Source organism: Thermobia domestica, chromosome 11, assembly GCF_964235325.1.
Source record: "Thermobia domestica chromosome 11, izTheDome1.hap1.1, whole genome shotgun sequence".
NCBI classification, from domain to species: Eukaryota; Metazoa; Arthropoda; class Insecta; order Zygentoma; family Lepismatidae; genus Thermobia; species Thermobia domestica.
The window spans coordinates 266,525,443-266,545,318 of NC_137464.1; the positions used below are offsets into that span (position 1 = coordinate 266,525,443).

At 33.7% G+C, this 19,876-nt stretch overlaps 2 protein-coding genes across 8 annotated transcripts in view; one reads left to right on the top strand and one right to left on the bottom strand.

The window, feature by feature from the left end:
• The window catches only part of ema (C-type lectin domain containing ema), a 92,850-nt gene extending 83,283 nt beyond the window's left edge, over positions 1-9,567 (bottom strand). For 4 of the 5 annotated variants that reach the window (XM_081732298.1, XM_081732301.1, XM_081732303.1 and 1 more), the window contains exons 1-4: positions 9,195-9,567; positions 3,751-3,879; positions 2,565-2,698; positions 72-220 (exon numbers count right to left, since the gene is read on the bottom strand). In XM_081732298.1, the coding sequence (XP_081588424.1) occupies positions 72-220; positions 2,565-2,698; positions 3,751-3,879; positions 9,195-9,268 (486 nt within the window). In that variant the 5' untranslated portion in view covers positions 9,269-9,567. Of the gene's footprint in view, positions 1-71; positions 221-2,564; positions 2,699-3,750; positions 3,880-9,194 lie in introns of those variants that run through there. The other variant, XM_081732300.1, reaches the window with a different exon arrangement.
• Positions 9,568-10,631: 1,064 nt separating this feature from the next.
• Positions 10,632-19,876, top strand: part of Hrs (Hepatocyte growth factor regulated tyrosine kinase substrate) — a 42,584-nt gene continuing 33,339 nt past the window's right edge. For all 3 annotated transcript variants that reach the window (XM_081732304.1, XM_081732306.1, XM_081732305.1), the window contains exons 1-4: positions 10,632-10,789; positions 15,417-15,501; positions 17,786-17,861; positions 19,294-19,482. In XM_081732304.1, coding sequence (XP_081588430.1) covers positions 10,753-10,789; positions 15,417-15,501; positions 17,786-17,861; positions 19,294-19,482 — 387 coding nt within the window. In that variant the 5' untranslated portion in view covers positions 10,632-10,752. The remainder of the gene's footprint in view (positions 10,790-15,416; positions 15,502-17,785; positions 17,862-19,293; positions 19,483-19,876) is intronic.

The following is a 19,876-nucleotide window of genomic DNA, read 5'->3' on the forward strand; positions in this document are numbered from 1 at the left end:
AACATCTAACAAACTGATTAAATCTTAAATGTTATAGAGATTTTGTGGTGGTTCTTAAATAGGAGCCTTACCTCATTATAAAAGAAGTGGATGGTATGTGTATTAAGCTTGAGAGAGAGCGTCTTAAGAAACGAGATGTAGTAGGCCATCACCTCCTCATCCGAGAAGTCAAACTTATGAACGATAATGGAATTCACGTGGTTGTTCGACAGAAGATAATCTAAGAACAAAAAGTCTTCAATTACTACAATGCTTATCACTACAAACAAAAATATACATATATATCAAGGTTTCAGGTATCTATATAATTTTCACAAAATTCAAATCACATTTTCCTAGCAAAGTAATGTTTCTTCGACTGGGTTCCTTCTCTTCTCAATATTTATATAGTGTATATATAGATTAAGCGAAGGATCATATGTAGAACGTAGATACTGTATTAATACGTGGTGACATTTGAAATTTGTTTTCACAGTAATATTTGCTAGCCCAGTGTATTTAGCAGTCTATAGGTGTGCCTTAGACTTTCCAATTGAAGAACTAGTTGGTAGATTGGGCGCAAGTCCTAGAAACACTTACATTTGATTCGTTGTCATTTAACGGTGTTGTCACATAGTGACTTAGAAAGCGGTAAGAGAGAGTCTGAGAGATGCAATATATATATATACAGATATAGACGATGATCTGAAAGATAGTGATGGAGAGTTATTAGGTAAGTGAAAGGAATCCAAATTCCGCTTAAGCACAATTTCAGTCAAGCAATGTTGAAAACTGATGAAAAAAGAGGAGAGAAATCCTCTCGTTCTGTATTTAGAAGACTGACTTACCAGTGTTGACAACCAGTGGTTGTTTTTCCTTTTGTTTTTGTTTTCTAGCTTAATGATTTATATGAGGAATAATTTTCTGCTTCCTTTGAAATTTTAACGGTTTAACTAATTTCTTCTTTGAATGTTCCTAAATGTATTTTATTTCGAGAAAATCAAATTTTGCTGTATAAAACCTTAATATTTAGTAAGTGATATTCAATTTATTTGGATAAGCAATGAACATTTAACTAGGCTTGAGGAAGACATCAGTAAAACTGCATCGGAAGATTTCCGTTCACTTCAAAGAAAACAGAAAAATATTTCTCCATAGAAAGCAATGGGATAAGAAATAAACATGGTGAACATACTGAGTTGAATTGATCTTGAGTTTAATGTCCCTTTTAGCAGCGAGGCTATGTAAGACGTGGACCTACTGATTAACGTGGGATCCGAATCACATGAACTCCCGCTTAGAATCGAACCCGGGTCTCCCACGCCAACCGCTTAGCCACAAAGCAGCTCTATGGCGAAAGTATTCAACGCCGTTAAAGAAAAGAGCATTTGAATGAACATTCATCATTATAAGGAAAGAAACGACAGAAGAACATGCAAAGTGTGCTTCAGAAAAGAAAGGAATCAAACCGTCCTTCGAACTTTTACATTCAACCAGAGACATCACACAGGATCATAATTATGAATAGCTGACAAAGTGTAAACTCTAAACATGTAACTTATAATTTAAAAAACTGTCCATCCATTCGACCAGAAAGCAGTTGCGTGCCAGCGATCTGCACACAGTAAACCCCTGCAGTTTACACAGTGACATTTCTGTAAAGGAAATACATGGATACCATTCTAATATCCATAAACAAGTTTTGTACATATATGAACGAACAAAACTAGAATATTCTACGGAAAAAAGTGCATACAATGAAAGGTGTCAGTGACAAGTGAAAATATCTCATAAACGAAAAAAAAAAAAAAAATCTACAGACACTATTCTTACACCTTGAAAGTGAACGGACATAGTTCAAACCTTCATATGCCAAGATATTTTTAATGCTTTTTGAATACTCAAGAGTGCGTCCTTACTATAGGACCACAAAAACTACATATTGTCTCACTAATTTATTACAGTTTGGGTACGAGTGTTCGAGTCCATGGCCAGAGCGAGTCGAAGAATAGTCTTAGGTTTTAACAGAGACAATGGCACCGAGTGCGAGGTCCTTTTTAATAAATGTCTTGTCATTTTCATTTTCTTTTCGTATATTTAGTCAAATATAAACATATATATTTCAACTTGCAAAGCAGCCATGCCACTAAAAAGAACGTTTTAAATAGCCATTCAAACAGAAAATTCTGAATTTTCCAAATTTACATGGTACATTATTTTTCCATTTACATATGTAACGCTTATTCTTTTGAAATATAATGAAAAACAGTCAACATTCTTGGAAAAACTTATGTATACCACAAGTTTACATAATATACGTAATCTTTTTAAAAAATAAATATTTTACACTCGAACATTGCAGCTACTGATGCTCAAATTTGAAGGAACAACGATATGATACAAACTGTATTATAAGCACCACGCTCAACTATCATCATCTCAAAAATCAATAGTGATATTAATTATATTCTGAACACTGGACAACCCCCCTCTGTAGATCAATCTTGAATTCAGAAATGAATGAACAATAAAAGGGACTGACTTAATTAAATTAAAAGTTTAAAATCACTCAAGTAAACACTTACAAAGTGAAGTCTCATTGCGAATGTTTTCGAAGAGAATGTTGAGAGTCTGTAGAAGTTGAACACAGACGTAACTGCCACATTTCTGTTTCATAATCTTCAAAAAGAACGACAACATGTTCTTCTCCAGAAAAAAACTACAAACAGAAAGAAATACAACTCCATTATTACATTATATATATATATATATATATTCAGTCATCATAATTTGTCAACAAGATTCGCCGCTAAAAAATGGTACGCTGAGGGGTATCCAATATAAATGTCCTTACCAGGGTTACTATTATCTAATACTGGCTTTATTATCTTGTTTTGCACAATCGAGGTTATGATGGAAAACATACTATTAACATTACTAGTACCGAAAACAGATTATCATATAGCTAGTGTTGTAAATAGAAAACCGTTCGTATTTTTTCAGAAACGTGCGTTTTTTTAAAAAAAAAAAATTACTTCTCGTTTTAATCTAAATTCAGTTTTTTTTTTTTTTCAAATACCGTATTTTACGGACTATAAGACGCACTTTTTTCTTCTAAAATTTGCCTCCAAAATTCAGGTGTGTCTTAAATTCGAAATTAATATAAAATTTAGTATATATATATATACATGGAATGAACTGGGTACAGCAGTTGTTAAACAAAGCGGAGACCTTGCTTTAATTTTCAGTCCAGTCCTGCAGTTTTCTTACTGTACATCATCACTGCCGTGTACCTACTTATAAGAAAAATAGTATGATATGAAATCAGTTATTTCCTACATTTACTATACGTAAATATATACCACTTTTTTTTTCATTGATGACTGCTCGTCGAATTTTACAACAAACGTTTACAAAATATCACAAGGATTCAAACATAATACTGAAGTATTTGCAAACGTATCAAACTTAAAAGGTGCTAATTTTGCTCTTCTGTATCGTGTAGTTAAGAGTCAAACTTTCGCCGAGAGCTGTCATGGGCGACACTCTGCTATTATAAACTTAACTACCTGACACAGAAGAGCACAGTAAGCGAGCATCTTTTGAGTTTATTGATAGGATTGCTCTTCAGCAAGTTTTTACATTATAATGTTTACAACCAAACTTTGAAATACGTTCATACGCTTTAGTGACGTACCGTTCAGTGAAAATATTTACAAATAAATAATGCCTTCCATATTAACTGACTATATCTAATGAATATTGACTTACTCAAAGACGCTGCTATCATTTTGATCTCCCCAGATAAGAATTTCAGCAATCGACCTTAAAGTTTCCACCAGCAACCCTCGATTATTCTCTGACACAGTCTGATTCTTTGACAGGACGTTGTATAAATACCTGGAAAAGTACGAGAATATTACCATTGAAATAAAGATAATAATAAAATAATAATAAGAAAAAGAACGCATGAAATGCCCAGCGGTATTCCCAGGGTTTCTTTTTGGAGAAGGTTAAGGATCGCCACAAACATGGTTCACCCAACCCATACCAAAGAAATATTTAACTAAGTACTATATTTAAAGAATGAAAGTTTTTATTTGCAACAGTAATCTTGAATGTATTAATATATTGTACGAGTAAAGCTGTGCTCATTTAGGAATCTTTTCGTAAATATGAATGTAGGCACTTTCTCACCGTTTTGTCCTCAGAATAAATAAAGAGTTATATGAACATATCAGATACCTCCCCTTAAAAAAAACTATATATAGTAAACTTTTTCAGTTCCTTTGGTCAGTAATTTTGGAAGTGAGAACGGTGTCGTCCTGTCTCAATACAGCACCTCCTATATATGTTTCAGAAACACGTGTTTGTTCTTACTAATAAAAATAACTTTACCATTATAAGTGTTTGCTGTTACCGTCAAGGAGGCCGGTGACAGATTCTCATAATGTGTTCTGCGCGACAAATATAATAAACAATTGTATCATACTTATTTAACTAGATACAACAAAATGGTTATTTAAAAACAGTTAAAATAATAATGAAAAGATTTACAACTTATCATTAAGTCTATTACACAAACATCAGTTATATTTTACATTATACAAAACCTCCAACTGAAACCCTCCTCCGCTTAATTCTGGACGGAGCTACTGAATTGTGGTGGTTTCAGGCCAATATGAAATATGCAGGAGTATCATCCACAAAACAAAATTTAGTCAAGTCAGAATCTTCGACAGTGTACGAAGTAGAAGAATCTATCAGTGGGGTACTGGAAGTAGACTCATCGCCAGATCTTGAATTCAACATGCAAATGTTCTGCTCCATGAGCGGAGTCTTCTTGGCCAAGTTTCAACCTGCTCTTACTCCGGTTCAAAAGTTAGAAGTAAAACCTTCTTCATAGAAACACGTGTAAAATCAACCAAACCCTAACGAAGTAACACCCTTTGTCCGTTAACGAACCCTTTTACTGTCAACCTAGTATATGTTAATTATTTATTTTTTTTTTTTCATTGCCTATGTCCATTTATGTGCATTCTCAACATTGCTTCGCGCCTGCTCGTCATGGGGGGTCAATCAGCTGTACTCTACCCTTAAGCAGGTAATATAAAATACTTTCTTTTAGTGGCCACTTAGCACAGCTTGGTTAGCGGTGTTTCCACTATCGTTTTATGGCATAGGATGTGTCCGCATTACAATAAAAAATTGCACGCAATTGTAACCTAACATGTGTGGGAACAGCATATCATATGTAATCAGCACGTTACACTGAGTCAACGTACAATGTCTTAATTTCTCTGCGTTTAGGTGCGGTATCTCAGATGAATATTAATTGACGCGTGCAAATCATTCAGAACTGATCTCTCATCTTACGGAATTTATATGCAGTAGCCTTAGATTGTACTTTCATAATGTGTCTGATGAGGGCAATGGTATTGCTGAAACTGTACCACTTAGTAGTAATAAATATCTCCTTTAGTCAGATTTAAAGCTATCTTAGAGGTACTTATTTTTTGGTGTGTGTGTCTCAAGAATTGAATTTCAGTAGTTGTGTTCTTCGTTCTTATGCAACACGAAGTTCTGACGGACAGGATTCGGTGCAGTTTTACTATACGGATCTATAGAGTTATAAAATTTTCAGAAGAAATTTCTCATATTATTTTAATAGAGTAGTGTATAAGTAATGGAATTATGGTGAGCACTTACCTCTGAGATGTGTATTTACGTGGAAATATAGAAATGAAAGTTGAAACTGAAATGCACGTAATCTCCCATAAGGTAATTACAGATGAATGCATAGTTTGTGAAATGTTTATGATAAATTACAACAAATATTATATTAGAGTAGTCTTTAAGCAATCGAAGTAGTTTCTGCTTTTACGTCCGACATGGATTTGTACATTAAAAAAAAAAAAAAAAAAAAAAAAAAAAAAAAAAGTGAAAAGAAGTGTAACGTTGTACACATTGACGTTGAGCCAGCCATTAAACTGATTGAACGTGAATCAGGGTATACGAGAAGCAAGAGTTAAGAAGCGGAATCAATGAAAGCCTGTTTAGATTTTTAGTAGCCACCTTGTTTTTATGTAAATTGTGAAAAAGGTAAAAAAAAAAAAAAAAAAAAAACTGCGAGGCTTCTAACCCCCCCCCTTGCTCGCCCGGCTATGGGTTGTTAATCTAGCAGTAGTGCTTTTTGGCAGCCACCTAACACAGGTTGGTTGGTGTTTTTTTGCAGAACTGTTAAAGTGAATCTCAACCGGGGAATTCAAGAACACATCTCAAAAGTGATTACTGGAGGTACAGAAAGTGAGAGTAGGCACAAAAAAGTATGTCTTTCATGAATTTCCGTGTAGATCCGTATAGTAAAACTGCACGCAGGACTCAGATGGGTTCCGAACCACGACCGGGCCTTGGCGCACAATCATACAAGATTAGCCCTTACTGTATAAGAACTTCCTCACCACACCATTTCGCCTACACGAGAACTCGATCACAGAACCATGGCACTGGCCCTTCATAAGAAGAGTCAGCCCTATATAAGATTGACATCTGTCACCATATGACGTCTACTGCCTTAAGAACTACTTAATTCTATAGGCAATTTTCTATTTGTCTTTCGTATGCTCCCACGGTCTAATTTGTTTCATAACCCCCTGAATGTGGGAACCAAAGTGAAACGAGCACAAATAGAACAGTGGTTAGAGCACGGAAAACAGTATCTGCATGTCAACTAGGTATTACTTACAATAAAGTACATACATGAAAGAAGCCTGTTCGAGTGTATGTATTATACAAAATACGGTACTACTATGGATGAATACGTCGTTGTGACGATTACATAATGTTTATTTTAGTTAAAGGTAAAGATAAGCACCTTCTACATATATTTTTTTGTGAAGTATCAAGTTAAGTTTAATGAAACTTTTGTAAAATAAATAAATAATAAATAAATAAAAATAAATGATAAGTCAACAAGTGAATACATTTCTAATGAAAATCAAATCTTTGATTTTAGTAGTTTATTAGCACAGCAAAAGCTAAATAACGTTAACCCGAATTTTCAGTGGACTAGAATAAATACCAGGACCGTTTTACTAGCTGTTAATAAATTAAAATCTTCAAATACTGAAGATTTTTATGGGTTTTCTAATAATTTGTATAGAAAAATAGTTGATCCTTTGGTTTACTTATTGAATTGGATACTTTTAGACGGAATCTTTCCTGGCTGCCTTAAAGTGACAGTTACAGTATCTATTCATAAGAAAAACGATAAAAATGATCCTAATAACTACCGACCTATATCATTAGTCCCAATCATTTCAAAAGTTTTTGAACAATGTATTAAAAGTAAATTATCAATGTACTTTGAACAAAATAAAATTATTCCACAGTCCACAATTTGGATTCAAATCTGGCCTTTCCACGATTAAGGCCATGGAAAACGTAGTATCACACATATTAGATAGCACTGAAAATAATTTAGACAATATTGGTGTAGACAATATTTTAAGGATTTACAAATTATGACAATTCCCTCTCTATATATTTATAGTTGTCTTATGTATGTTAAAGCCTCTAACAATATCCATTCATATAATACTAGACATAAAGATGACTTACATACTCCTTATATTAGGCTAAGTATAACAAAAACGAGTTACAAGTATACAGGTATGAAATTATACAATACATTGCCAGTGCATATACGAATGATGTGTGATAATGACTTCAAAAAACATTGTAAATCTTTTCTTGTAAATAATTCTATTTATAGTATCGACGAATTTGAAGAAAACTGTAAATTGTAACTTTTTTTTCTTAGTATATATTTATTTATATATTAACACTGTCTATTGCAACGAATGTTGTTTAATGACAATAAATGTCCCGTTCTATTCTATTCTATTCTAAGTAAAATACAATGTGAAACTTTTTTTTTTTTTTTTTTTTTTTTTTTTTTTTTTTTTTTTTTTTTTAAAGGAATGAGTGTCAATATAAGAGATCACTGTCATACACAGCATATCGAAATGAATTTTGGGCTATTGCTTAGCTTTGGAGGGCCAGGTTTTTAAACCGACTTTTTTGCGATATTCTATTCACATTCGGTTAGGTTAGGTAATAACATCTAATTCAGACAGTATTGCCAAGCGAGCGTTAGCGAGTAAAGGTGGGTTAGAGCCCCGCAGCGCACGTTGTTTCCTGTCTTCGTTAGTGTTGGCCTCCAATTACTAAACTTTGGGTTAACTGCTGTAGGAAATTTACCGGATCAATTGGAGAATTTATTTAAGTTTGTGAGGAAGAATGTGTGAAAATCAGGTAAGGGGAAGAGTAAAAGTTAATAAAGTGGTTGTATTTCCTGATTGATTTTCATGTTGTAAGCGGCACTGTATGTGGAGGCGGATGGACTATTTCGCGGAGAGGTACACCTGTTTCATTATACGGATCCATAGACTGTAAAATGCACAGAAAAAATTGGGAAAATCATTAATTTGTCCATTTCATGTCAAGAACAGAACCCAACAAACTCCTGCGGGGCTTCTAACTCGTTCCTACACTACTACTACTACTTCTACTCCTACTCCTCCAATAATTAATATTATGGATCCGTATAAAACTACACGCCTAATAACGTAATCTAAGGTAACGTAATGTAATCCAACCAAATATAACCGAATGCAATACATTTTGGTACTTTTCAAATTGGTCCGCCGATACAGCAGTAATGCCCTAAACATTTACCGAATTCTGAGTGATAGTGAATGTATTGTATGTGTAAGTCCCCTCTTCCACTATTCTCGTGTATGCGTAACCCCCGTCGCTAACGCACCTGCTCCCTACGGACGAACTCCCTCGCTTACGTTCGGGTTCCCATCCTACTGTTATTCGTTTAGATAGCATTCGTGCTTTTTAGTGGCCACCTAGCAAAATTGATTCGTGTATTATGCACTGCAGTTTTTGTTATACATAAACACTGTATTGATACTGAACCCTCCTGAAGTCAATCTGCATATAACAATGAGGCTCCTCATTTAGTGCATGCCCTGCTAAAAGAAATAGCTACAAAGCTATAACCTAGATTGAAAATTTAAGATATCCCTCAAAATTTCGTAGAACCGCCTGCTCGAGTAATGATATATTAATATTAATAATAATAATAATAATAATAATAATAATAATAATAATAATAATAATAATAATAATGTCTTTATACTTACTTTAGATGTTCTAATGAATGTGGATTTTTGGGCTTCCAAAGTCCACTTCCAAACCAGCTTCTACTTCTGAACATATTTGTTTGTACTACCTTGTCTTAAACTAAACTGAGTAATTATGCACTACTAACTGCCTACCCCATAACAAGGTTAACTCTTCCTTCTCGGAATCTAATCTCACGAATAAGCTTTTCACAATCGCTTCTTGATATTACGAAGCGTGGTGTAACTGAACACATTCTGTCTGCCAAATTTATATACAAATTATGAATAAACATCTTATCAAATTGCAACTAGAAGCATTTTACAACCAAACTTCTATTCACTCAACAAACTGTCAGCTGACGACCATTTTCCCATGACTCTTGTCTTGCAGTGCTGCCCAACCACAATTTGTAAATTCCACTAGTGAAATTACGGAATTACGAAATTACGGAACGCAAGAATTGCGATGTTTTTGTGATGATTGGCGAAAATTTGCACAATTTGTGTTTCTTTGTTCTACGCAGAATTTTGCGACGTCTAATACAGAATACTGTCCAAGATGAAATGAAATTGTAGTTCAACGTCTCAAGAAAATGCCCCTTAAACCAAAGGAGGTGGATAATTAATGAAAGTGAAATTTGTAACGGACCCCAAACTGTTGCAAAAATTGTATAATATGAAGAACGCAAGTGTTAATAAGGCGGTTTGTAGGTCTCATTTTTTGCAAATTTACAGGTTGCAGCGCAAGAAAAAATAATGCACTAAATAATTTTACATCTGCCAAGTTGGTTATCAAATAATAAAACACAAATTTGGTATTGCCTTTTTGTTTGTGATAATAAAAATAGCTGTTACATCTTATCTTTAGTATTTTTTACCTGATTGTACACTACACAGTGTTTTCGAAGGCTGATGTAGAAAAGGTACTCATTCCGCAACAGTGTGGTAAATATATCACAAAGTTTGCATTTTATTTGCGAAATTGATCATCACACTTTTAATTACATCTTATGTTTTGTGCATTCTTTTGCAAGTCGCAAATTTTTCAATTACTTTTATAAACATAAAATGACACACAAAGGCCAGTCTCCGTGAACCACTGTGCCTTATTAATTCCGAAAGTAATGACAACTATAAAATGTCTGGAAGGTGTCCTAACATATCTTTGTAAAGAGAATATTCTTGAAAGACACAAATTTAGAAAGTTTACATAGATAAAATTTGGATGGCTATGCATACTCCAATGTTCGGATGAAAAAGTGTGGATATTATATTCCTCTTTTATCAAACTTAATTTCCATAACTTTATGTTATCTTTTCTAAATATTTATCACCTTCTTGATATATTTATTAAGATTAAAGCACATCGATTTTACTTATTAATTACAAAAATTAAAACTTCTTTAATTCACTGCAGAAGGGGTCATTTACAGTGCAAAGGTGTAATACTGTGTAGACTTTATGACGTAGTGTCATATGTTTCAGTTTCATGCCGTAGATTGACCCGTCGTGTCATCATCTGATTCTATTATCAGTCAGGGAAATTGTACTGTGTTGTGAATGTAAAGTGTGAAAGATGTTTCGTAGCTCTTCAAATTTCGATAAACTTTTAGGTATGTGTTGATGTATGAATTGCACTGTCTTTTGGTGTTATTGATAGAGAGTAATATGCTTTTCATATAGCCTACATCTGTGATATGTCCATTGTCAACTATCCTTTGATCAGACAATACCTGTTTAACCTTTCACAATCGTTATGTAAATATTTTATTCATGCAGTTGCGAAAAAAATTAGAACAATTTAAATATACAGGTTATATGAAAACGTGAGTTGGGATTGAAAACCACAAAAATATTGTTTCGAGGAAATGTTCATGTCAGTTTTCACAGCTCGTTATTACTATTATCATTACAAATGTTTCTGCGATATGAAGGGCAATAATGTTAAAGATTGGGTAACTGCCATCCAAGAGCCTCTGAAAAATTCTTTACTTTGGGCAAGGCAGTGATATCCTGTCAATAAATAGTATTGCTGAGCGAGCGTCAGCGAGTGAAGGCGGGTTAGACCCCGCAGGGCACGTTTTCTGTCTTTCCTTCGGAACTGCAACTGTAAGTGTAGGAACCGGTTCAGATGATTTGGTTATTGTCACTGCCTTGCCTAAAATAAAGACTTGCCAAGGTTCAAGTTAGGGAATGGGTTAACTTTACAACGCCCGCTCCAGCAGGTATACTTACTCAAAAACGAGAAATTACACACTAATAATTTTATGAAAATGGATCAAAACTTACTTAACCTTAAGCTAACCTGTTCCTAACCCCTACCCTAGTTATTTATATCTTACTCTATTCTGCCTTACCTTAACCTACTGTATTTTTTAAAAGGGCCTTAATCGATGTGCAGCTGAAGCGTATCTTGTAAAGTTTACCCGAAAACTAAAATAAGATTAATTCATAAAAATTTTTGGCATTTGTGCCGTATCGCCGGACCACTTTGAAAACTGAAGAAAGAAAAAAAAAAGCACCAAAATGTATTGCATTCGGTTATATTTTGTTGGATTACATTAAGTTACGTTACAGTAGGCGTACAGTATTACTTTAATACGGATCCATAGGATAAGTATTAGTAGTAGAAGGAGCAGGAGTAAGAGTAGTAATAGTAGTAGTAGGAACGGGTTAGAAGCCCCGCAGGGGTTGGTTGGGTCCTGTTCTCGACATGAAATGGGCAAATTAAAGACTTATCAAATTTTTTCTGTACATTTTACAATTTATGGATCCTTGTAATAAAACAAGTATACCTCTCCGCGGAATAGTCCATCCGCCTCCACATAAAGTGCCGCTAACATCATCAAAAACAATCAACAAATACAACCACTTTCTTAACTTTTACTATTCCCCTTACCTGCCTTGTATTCATTCTTTCTCACAAACTTAAATAAATTCTCCAATTGACCCGGTAAATTTCCTAAAATTGGTCCGTCGATACGGCACTTATCCCTTATTTTGGTACAAGTTACATTGAAGAGCTGACATCCTGTATTTAGGGAGTTATGGGGAAAGTGTTTGTTGCCAAATATTAGTGTTCGTACCACTTTTTAAAAAATGTAGCAAATAAAGACAGTATTGAAAAAATGCTGCCACCTTTCCCAAATAGTGCAAAAGTGATACTCTTTATGAAATAATGATAATTTCTTGAATCAAAAATTTTGGGGTTGATATTTAGTTTCTCCTCCAATCTTGCACATATAAGATTCCAGTATTACTTGCTTCACAGAATATAGCGAGGGAGGTTAGAAGCCCCGCAGGGCTCGTTGTTCCCTACCTTTATCACAATTTAGACAAAAAGAAGGTATTCTGTTTTGGAGCCATGCAACGAGTTGGGAGAGATACTAAATGCCATTCAGTATCTTATTATTATTTTTCCACTGTTTAATCCCTATGTATTTCCTGTTTTTGGCACACGGCACGAATAGTAGTAAACTAAAGATCTACTGGAAGAAAAGAAAGCATATTGTAAAGTGGATAAAGCATATTTAAGAGATTGTTTTTTACGGGTACTAGTTGAACCTGTGCTCTCTACACAGCGCATCATTGACATATGAGCGTGAATCTCCTTGCAATTCCTCACATCTGTACATGTCCCTTTACAAAAATAAGTGGAGGAAGTCTTGATTAAAAAACGAAAAAACGGCAAAGGGGATCATAAAGAGGAGATTTTTTCGATAATTTTTTTCAATATCTCGCGCCGTTTGCAAGATTTGAGCCTACTTCCGGTTTTAGTTTCTAATTCATGTATGACCAGTGTTTTGTTTCTTCTTGCATGCAGTGTGTAATAAGCAAGTACATTACGCACACAATTAATTATAATGTCAGTGATATATGGTGTTCATTGGGCAAAACACTCCACAATAAAGATTCATTTTAGACTGGAGAAATGGTTATCCTTCGTTTCTCATTATCATTTGAGTATGAAACAAACGCCTGAGAGATGCACTACTCCCATATGCAATTATGTAGTGTTGGAATATATAACTCGTAGGATATGATGCTTTACTTTTTAAAAATTTCAACACTTCTATTGTACCCGTAAAAATACAAGAAAGAAATAACGGTCATGTTTTCTAAATATTCAATTAGAAGTGGACAACTTGCACAAAATTTGGAATCGACCAGTGTAAACGGAACGCTTCTAGCACCTGTGGTTTTCGAGATCTGTTTGTCGAAAGGATTGGTGACAAACATATAAACTAGCTGAACCTGCGCTCTCTACACAGCGCATCATTCGCATATGAGCTCTCCTCATTCCTCACAACATCTGTACATGTCCCTTTACAGACAAGTGAAAGACGTCTTGATTTAAAAAAAAAAAAAAAAAAAAAAAAAGGCAGGGAGTATCACAAAGGGGAGATTTTTTTCGATTATTTTTTTCTCAATATATTTTAACGTTTGCAAAATTTAAGCCTGTTTCCGGTTGGAGTTTCTAATTTATGTATGACCAGTGTTTTCTTTCTTCTTGCATGCTGTATGTAATAAGCAAATACATCACATATACAATTAATTATAATGTCAGTTATATATGGTGTTCATTGGGCAAAACACTCCAAAAATAAAGATTCATTTTATAGTGGAGAAATGGTTATCCTTCCTTTTTCAGTATTATTTGGCCATGAAACAAACGCCTGACACATATTCAACCCGTATATACAACAATGTGGTGTTGGAATGTATAATGCGTAGGACATTGATGCTTTAGTTTTTTATTTATTTTTTTTAATTTCAATACTTCCAGTTTACCCGTAAAAATGTAATAAAGAAATAATGGCCATGTTTTCTTTTAAATATTCAATTAGAACTGGACAACCTACGCAAAATTTGCAATCGATCAGTGAAAACGTCATCTTCCTAGAGCGTGTAGGTTCCGAGATCTTATTGTCAAAATGATTGGCTACAAACATATAAACGTCTACAAATATTTAGTTTAAAAGAACTCCAAAGATGGCAGCTCAATTCATTTGCATTGATTTTGGAGAAGGCTTATTAAAATGCAAAGGCTTTGAACAATAGCTTTAAAACATAAACTTTATAAAAAAAAGACTTATTTAAATAATAATTTATTTAAAGTACGCATACTTTAAAATATTGTCTTTGTTAAACGTGAAATCACAAATAACCGTAAGTCAAAGGTTTGAAATCCAAAGTTAGAGGTTGGAATTTAGGTGTTATTATAGCTTTTGTAGCATTTTAATAGATAACACTATTTCAATACGCAAATAACAAATTTCTACGTATACACGTTAAAAATGAAGCGCACGTGTTTGAACACGAATTGCATCATCTTCCAAGTAGCCAAAGAACTCGTTAAGGGAGTTTTCTGTCATAATACCCTCATCAAGCCTATCTATCTACAACTTAGGTTAATGCAAGGTGTTTACGCCAAACCTGTGAGTAGTTAGGGAAGGTGAGTAACTATCACTTTCTACTGTCTTTCGCTATAATTTCCTAAACAGACAAGTATGTAGTGTATTAGAAAGTGCATTCCTCTTCGTGAATTTCAAAGAATAGTATTTCTCATTTTTAATTTTTACAGAAAGTCGTATTGCACTTCCGAGAGTTCTTAAAAGAATAGTGTGCTTTATTAAGATTTCCTACGTCATCCATCATTAATTCTATACGTAGAGAAGTGTAAGAGACATTTTATTTTGTAATATCAAATGATCTTCCAATAAAGCACTCCAATCTACCGATATTGTTGAAGAGAATTATAGCGAGACACTGTAAGTGATAAGTTAAACTAATTCTTAATTATGGGTGTCGAAGACCAAGAAATTTACGACAAATCTCCACCATTTAAAAATTCCAATATTTAAGAAACGCCACTGTAGTTGTTTTGGATTAACCTGTGGCTTTCAAATATCCAAACCCAACACGTAAAAGCTAGGAAGAAGGTAGCAGCATAACTACCGAAAATTAAGCTCACCATCTAGCAAGATAACACTTGAAAGGCATGAATTCGTAATATTTGTTCAGTATATAATTTACCGTGTTTGAAAAAAAATAAAAAATTGACTGAATTTAAATTCTTGTTAAGTCTAAGGGCATTTCAAAGAGCCGAATAAGAAACTTATTGTTTACAGTAGATGGAAGTATGAATTGCTTTCACCTTCAAAATTTAAGGCTAGTTTCATTTATTGTATAAAAAGAAAAACAGTTTGTATAATTGTTCAATGTTGATTTTCGTTGCAGACAAAGCAACAAGTAATCTGCGTCTAGAACCAGATTGGCCAACTATACTTCAAATATCTGATCTCATTCGACAAGGAGATGTTCAGTAAGTGTTTTTGCTACTTCTGGTTGTATGCTACTTTAGTTAAATTATTTTTATATTAAGAATGAAAGGTTAAATTTCTTTATAAAGTTGTTTGACGTTGGTTATACTTAAATTATTATTGAAATTGTTTGATTTTAATTATTTGGATTCTCTTACCATACTAATGAAGCGGAAGTTGTTGAAAGTTGATATCAAATATACATTCATTATTAAAGAAGGCTATTATTCATAAGAAGGCTTTTAAACTAATGTGAAGCGAACTTTCCATGCCTATCTCCTAATCTTCTCTTTGAATCACAAATTTTCGTTGTCGCTTCAGGAACGTTTCTGAGCTTAGAAATGGTGTAGGGAAAAGTGGAACTGTTTGTTGTCCTATATGTAGAAAAGGTCGAGGTGATCCCCAATAAGAGGAAACAAAATCTTCATGAATAAAGTAATATCTATACTCCAGTACCGTATGCGTGGTAATGTTTACAGGAACTATATTTTCGGCCATTAGAATGTGGCCTAGAGAAGGAAGGACCTTTCAAGATGCTAATTTTTATCCGAAGAGTTGACCCCATTTCTTTAAAACAGATATTCTGAAAATATAGCATGTTACCTAATCATCTGTAAGCCATTTCTTGTGAAATCAATCAAGCTCAAAACGTCATGGTGTCAGATTTCGATGAAACATGGTGTACATATAGACCTCTATGAGAGAGGATCGTGCACCAATTTTTAGCTCTGTACCCCATGTAGTTTCAGAGTACATGGTGGTAAAAAATGGATGAATTTTGTTTTCAGTTGGTCATATCTCTCCTAAATATTGAGCTAGAGAAAAATAATATACCATTTTGAAGAGGAAAGAATAGGTTAAAAAAATATGTCAGGAACATTTATTTGAAGATTAAATATCATTTTTTGGAAAAATATTGAGTCAGTGATATCTCAGAAAGGGTATATTTGATTTCCTTGAAATTGGGTACCAAGGTAGCCCCATATGTCCGGCATAAGTGTGGCAACTGTCAACTTGGGCGAAGAATGGGCCACGTATAACAATTAGGCCAACATATTATAAAACTATCACAAAAGCTAAATAATTGAAAATCAACTTATCAAAGCATAACTTCACAGCAGCTGAAGCAAATACGTTGGCACTGGTAAGGTTAGTCATTATGTGGAATTGTGCAGTGTGGAATGTCAGTCATTATGTGGAATGTGTTTGAAGTAATTTTGCAGTTGCAAGCAAACGTTTCTCTTCCTTTTGCTTGTTTAAGAAGACTTCAGAAAGAATGGGCCAATCGAAGTATTTTTCCGTAATGTAGAGAGACCTTAATCGTCTATAATTTCTGTACCCTATGGGTTTCGGTGGTGCCTTTCGTTCCAAAGACACTCAACACTGTTTTTACATATAAGGTGTTTAAAAAAAAAAAAAAAAAAGTAATTAAATAAAATGTCCAAAGATGGCACACATACTGATCAAAAGATATTAAACTGAACGAAACGATTGAGTAAATATTCATGCGTAGCTTTTTTTTTTTTTTTTTTTTTTTTTTTTTTTTTTTTTTTTTGTAAATGGCCATGATACCTATTAAGATGAAACTGATACAGACGTATATCCGCATCGACCTTTTCATAAGACGGTAAATACATAGTAATATCAAGCATACATAACCAAAAATTATTGTTAAACTCTTATAACTGTAATTTTTGTTTAACCGTAAGTGTGCGCGAACATGAGACACAATGAATCGATAAATGACATCTACCTGAGCAGAATTACATGCTTAAGGGTAAACATAACGTTTATTTATGTATTTATTTATAAAGGAAAATACACTGGTAACTAAAGCAGGTTGCCTCGATAGTTGTTTGTCTTCTAACAGTAACGTGCATACTACTCCAGGCTGCCTATCGGTCATGAAAGTCAAGAAAAAGTCACAAAATTTAGCTTTTGGGTCACGATTTTTTTATCTGTAGTAATATAAGTACAGACTGCAAAATTTTGTTCTATAAAACGTCAAAATTCATTACCAAAAATGCCTATGGTTAGCTTTAGACACTACCAAATTTCAAGCAAAACACGTTTCTATCGCATGTATGAAAATTCGGCCTAATTCGCTCTTGAGAATGTTGCGAAATTGTATGCCTTGGTAAAGAAAAGATTACGAAATTTAATTTTGGAATTTTAGTAGACACTCTGTACTCGTAAACTTGTAGGAATAGATGTATGAATTTGTAAACTGTACACGTTTATTTCTTTCGTGTGTGTGTGTCACTAAACTAATACTTTTCCTTCCAGACCAAAATATGCCGTAACTGCAATCAAAAAGAAGCTGTATCATGCAAATCCTCATGTGGCCATGTTTGGTCTTCTGGTAGGTTCATATTTTAGTATTATAGTAGATACAGTTCTAAATCACGGCACGAAATTTCAGGGCTGAATCCAGTTGCCAAATTAGTAAGTTTGCGCCCATTTGTAAACTAGAGGTTTCCAGATCTTTGAATATAGATTGAGATAGAGAAGATACTTTTATCTGAAATTTTTGTTCTTATCTGTTATTAGTATCTTTTATTAATGGGGTAGACTACTAAATATTTTTCAAAAGCTAACAATTTTTCTTTTGCCAGTTTTTCGCAAGTGAAAAGAGATAATAAAATGTATCTTACCGCAATACTAGATGATGTTATTCTACACCCGAAAATACGAATCGGAAGAATTTTCAGTGTTGCCGTCCATAGAAATTACAGTGTGACCAGAATTTGAATTACCCAAAAATCTAGGTTATGGCAGCGACTAGAAAAATGAACTCAAGGGCAATTGATGACTTATCATGCTGTCTGTGTTTCTTGTTAACTACTTTTTAAATAATATTTGTATTTATTTTGTAACAAAGAGTACAAAATAAATATTATTTTTAATTATCAGTAGAATTAAAATACAATAGAATATCAGTAGAATTAAAATACAAAATAAAATAGAATTAGAATTAAATTAATTATCAGTAGAATTAAAAGAAGATGCGTGCTACTGGCTGAGGCTAGCGAACCTCTCTTCTGCTGTAAATCAATCAGACGGCAGAGCTTCCTTGTACACAATATAAACTCAGCTATGAAGAACGAGGCACTTGTGATCATATAATAAAGTCACGAAATTTAGCTTTTGGGCACTTTTTAAATCTGTACAAATATAAGTACAGACTGGAAAAGTTCGTTCTATCAATGTCAAAAGTAGGTAGGTTTGGTAAAAGCGCACCCAAATTCGCTCGTAAGAATGTTACAAAAGTTTATGGTTTGGTAAAGAAAAGGCCACGAAATTTCATTTTGGAATTTTAGTAGACACCCTGGTTTTAAATAATTTGTCACGATTGTGGTTTATATGTTGAATTTTTGTAATAATTCTGCCATTTACGTAAACATATCAGAGAGAAATGTAAGCTTTTTATGTTTGTGAAAATTAATGCGAATAGATTCAATTAAAAATATTTTTAAAATAATATAAAATTTTGCGCATTATTCAACAAAACGACTTCTTTGCGTTCTATGAGTTTAGTTTCTAGATAGGCATTTTGTTAATATTAAACAAATTCTTCGTGACATTAATCATACTTGCTACGAATTGCGCTGGAGGTTTCACCTTTTGTAACACCGCCACGTTAAGGCATTTCCTATGAATTATTGCTGATACTTCTTCCCTCTAATCATTATGGTAATAACGTAGATTGTCTTGTCCATCCAATTTTTATGTTCTTTAGCTTTGCCTGTAGGGTTGTAGAAACATATTTATGATCGTTTTCTTCCTTTCCCTAGGTGCTGGAGTCCTGTGTAAAGAATTGTGGATCCCTAATCCAGGATGAAATAGCCACCAAACAGTTTATGGAGACTCTTCGGGATCTGGTGAAATCAACCAGCCATGAAAATGTCAAGAATAAAATACTTGAGCTGCTTCAAGCGTGGGCATACGCTTTCAGAAATAACACCAAGTATAGACTAGTACAGGTTAGCACGTTACCGCTATATTTTGCAATGTGGTAAGAAAGAAAAGATTCATAGAGTACGTTTAACGTCATATTAGTTTGTGGAGTTTCTACAGAGATAAGCTTACACTTTTGTGGCGTTTCATTGCAATTTAAATTCAATCTGATATTTTTTTTTCTTTCTTTCGTGCATTATTTAGATAATCCTTTTGTAAACCTAAGATTAGAATTTATGTACTCGTGATAAGTATCTCTTTTTGTTCTGTAAATCATTAGAAATTTGGTTGTTGTTGAGTTTAACTTCCTTTTCAGCAGCGATCTTATATAGGACAGGACCTACTGATTAGCGTGGAATTCGAACCACATAAGCTTCTGCCGAGAATCAAACCTTGGTCTCCTACGCCAAAGGCGCGTAC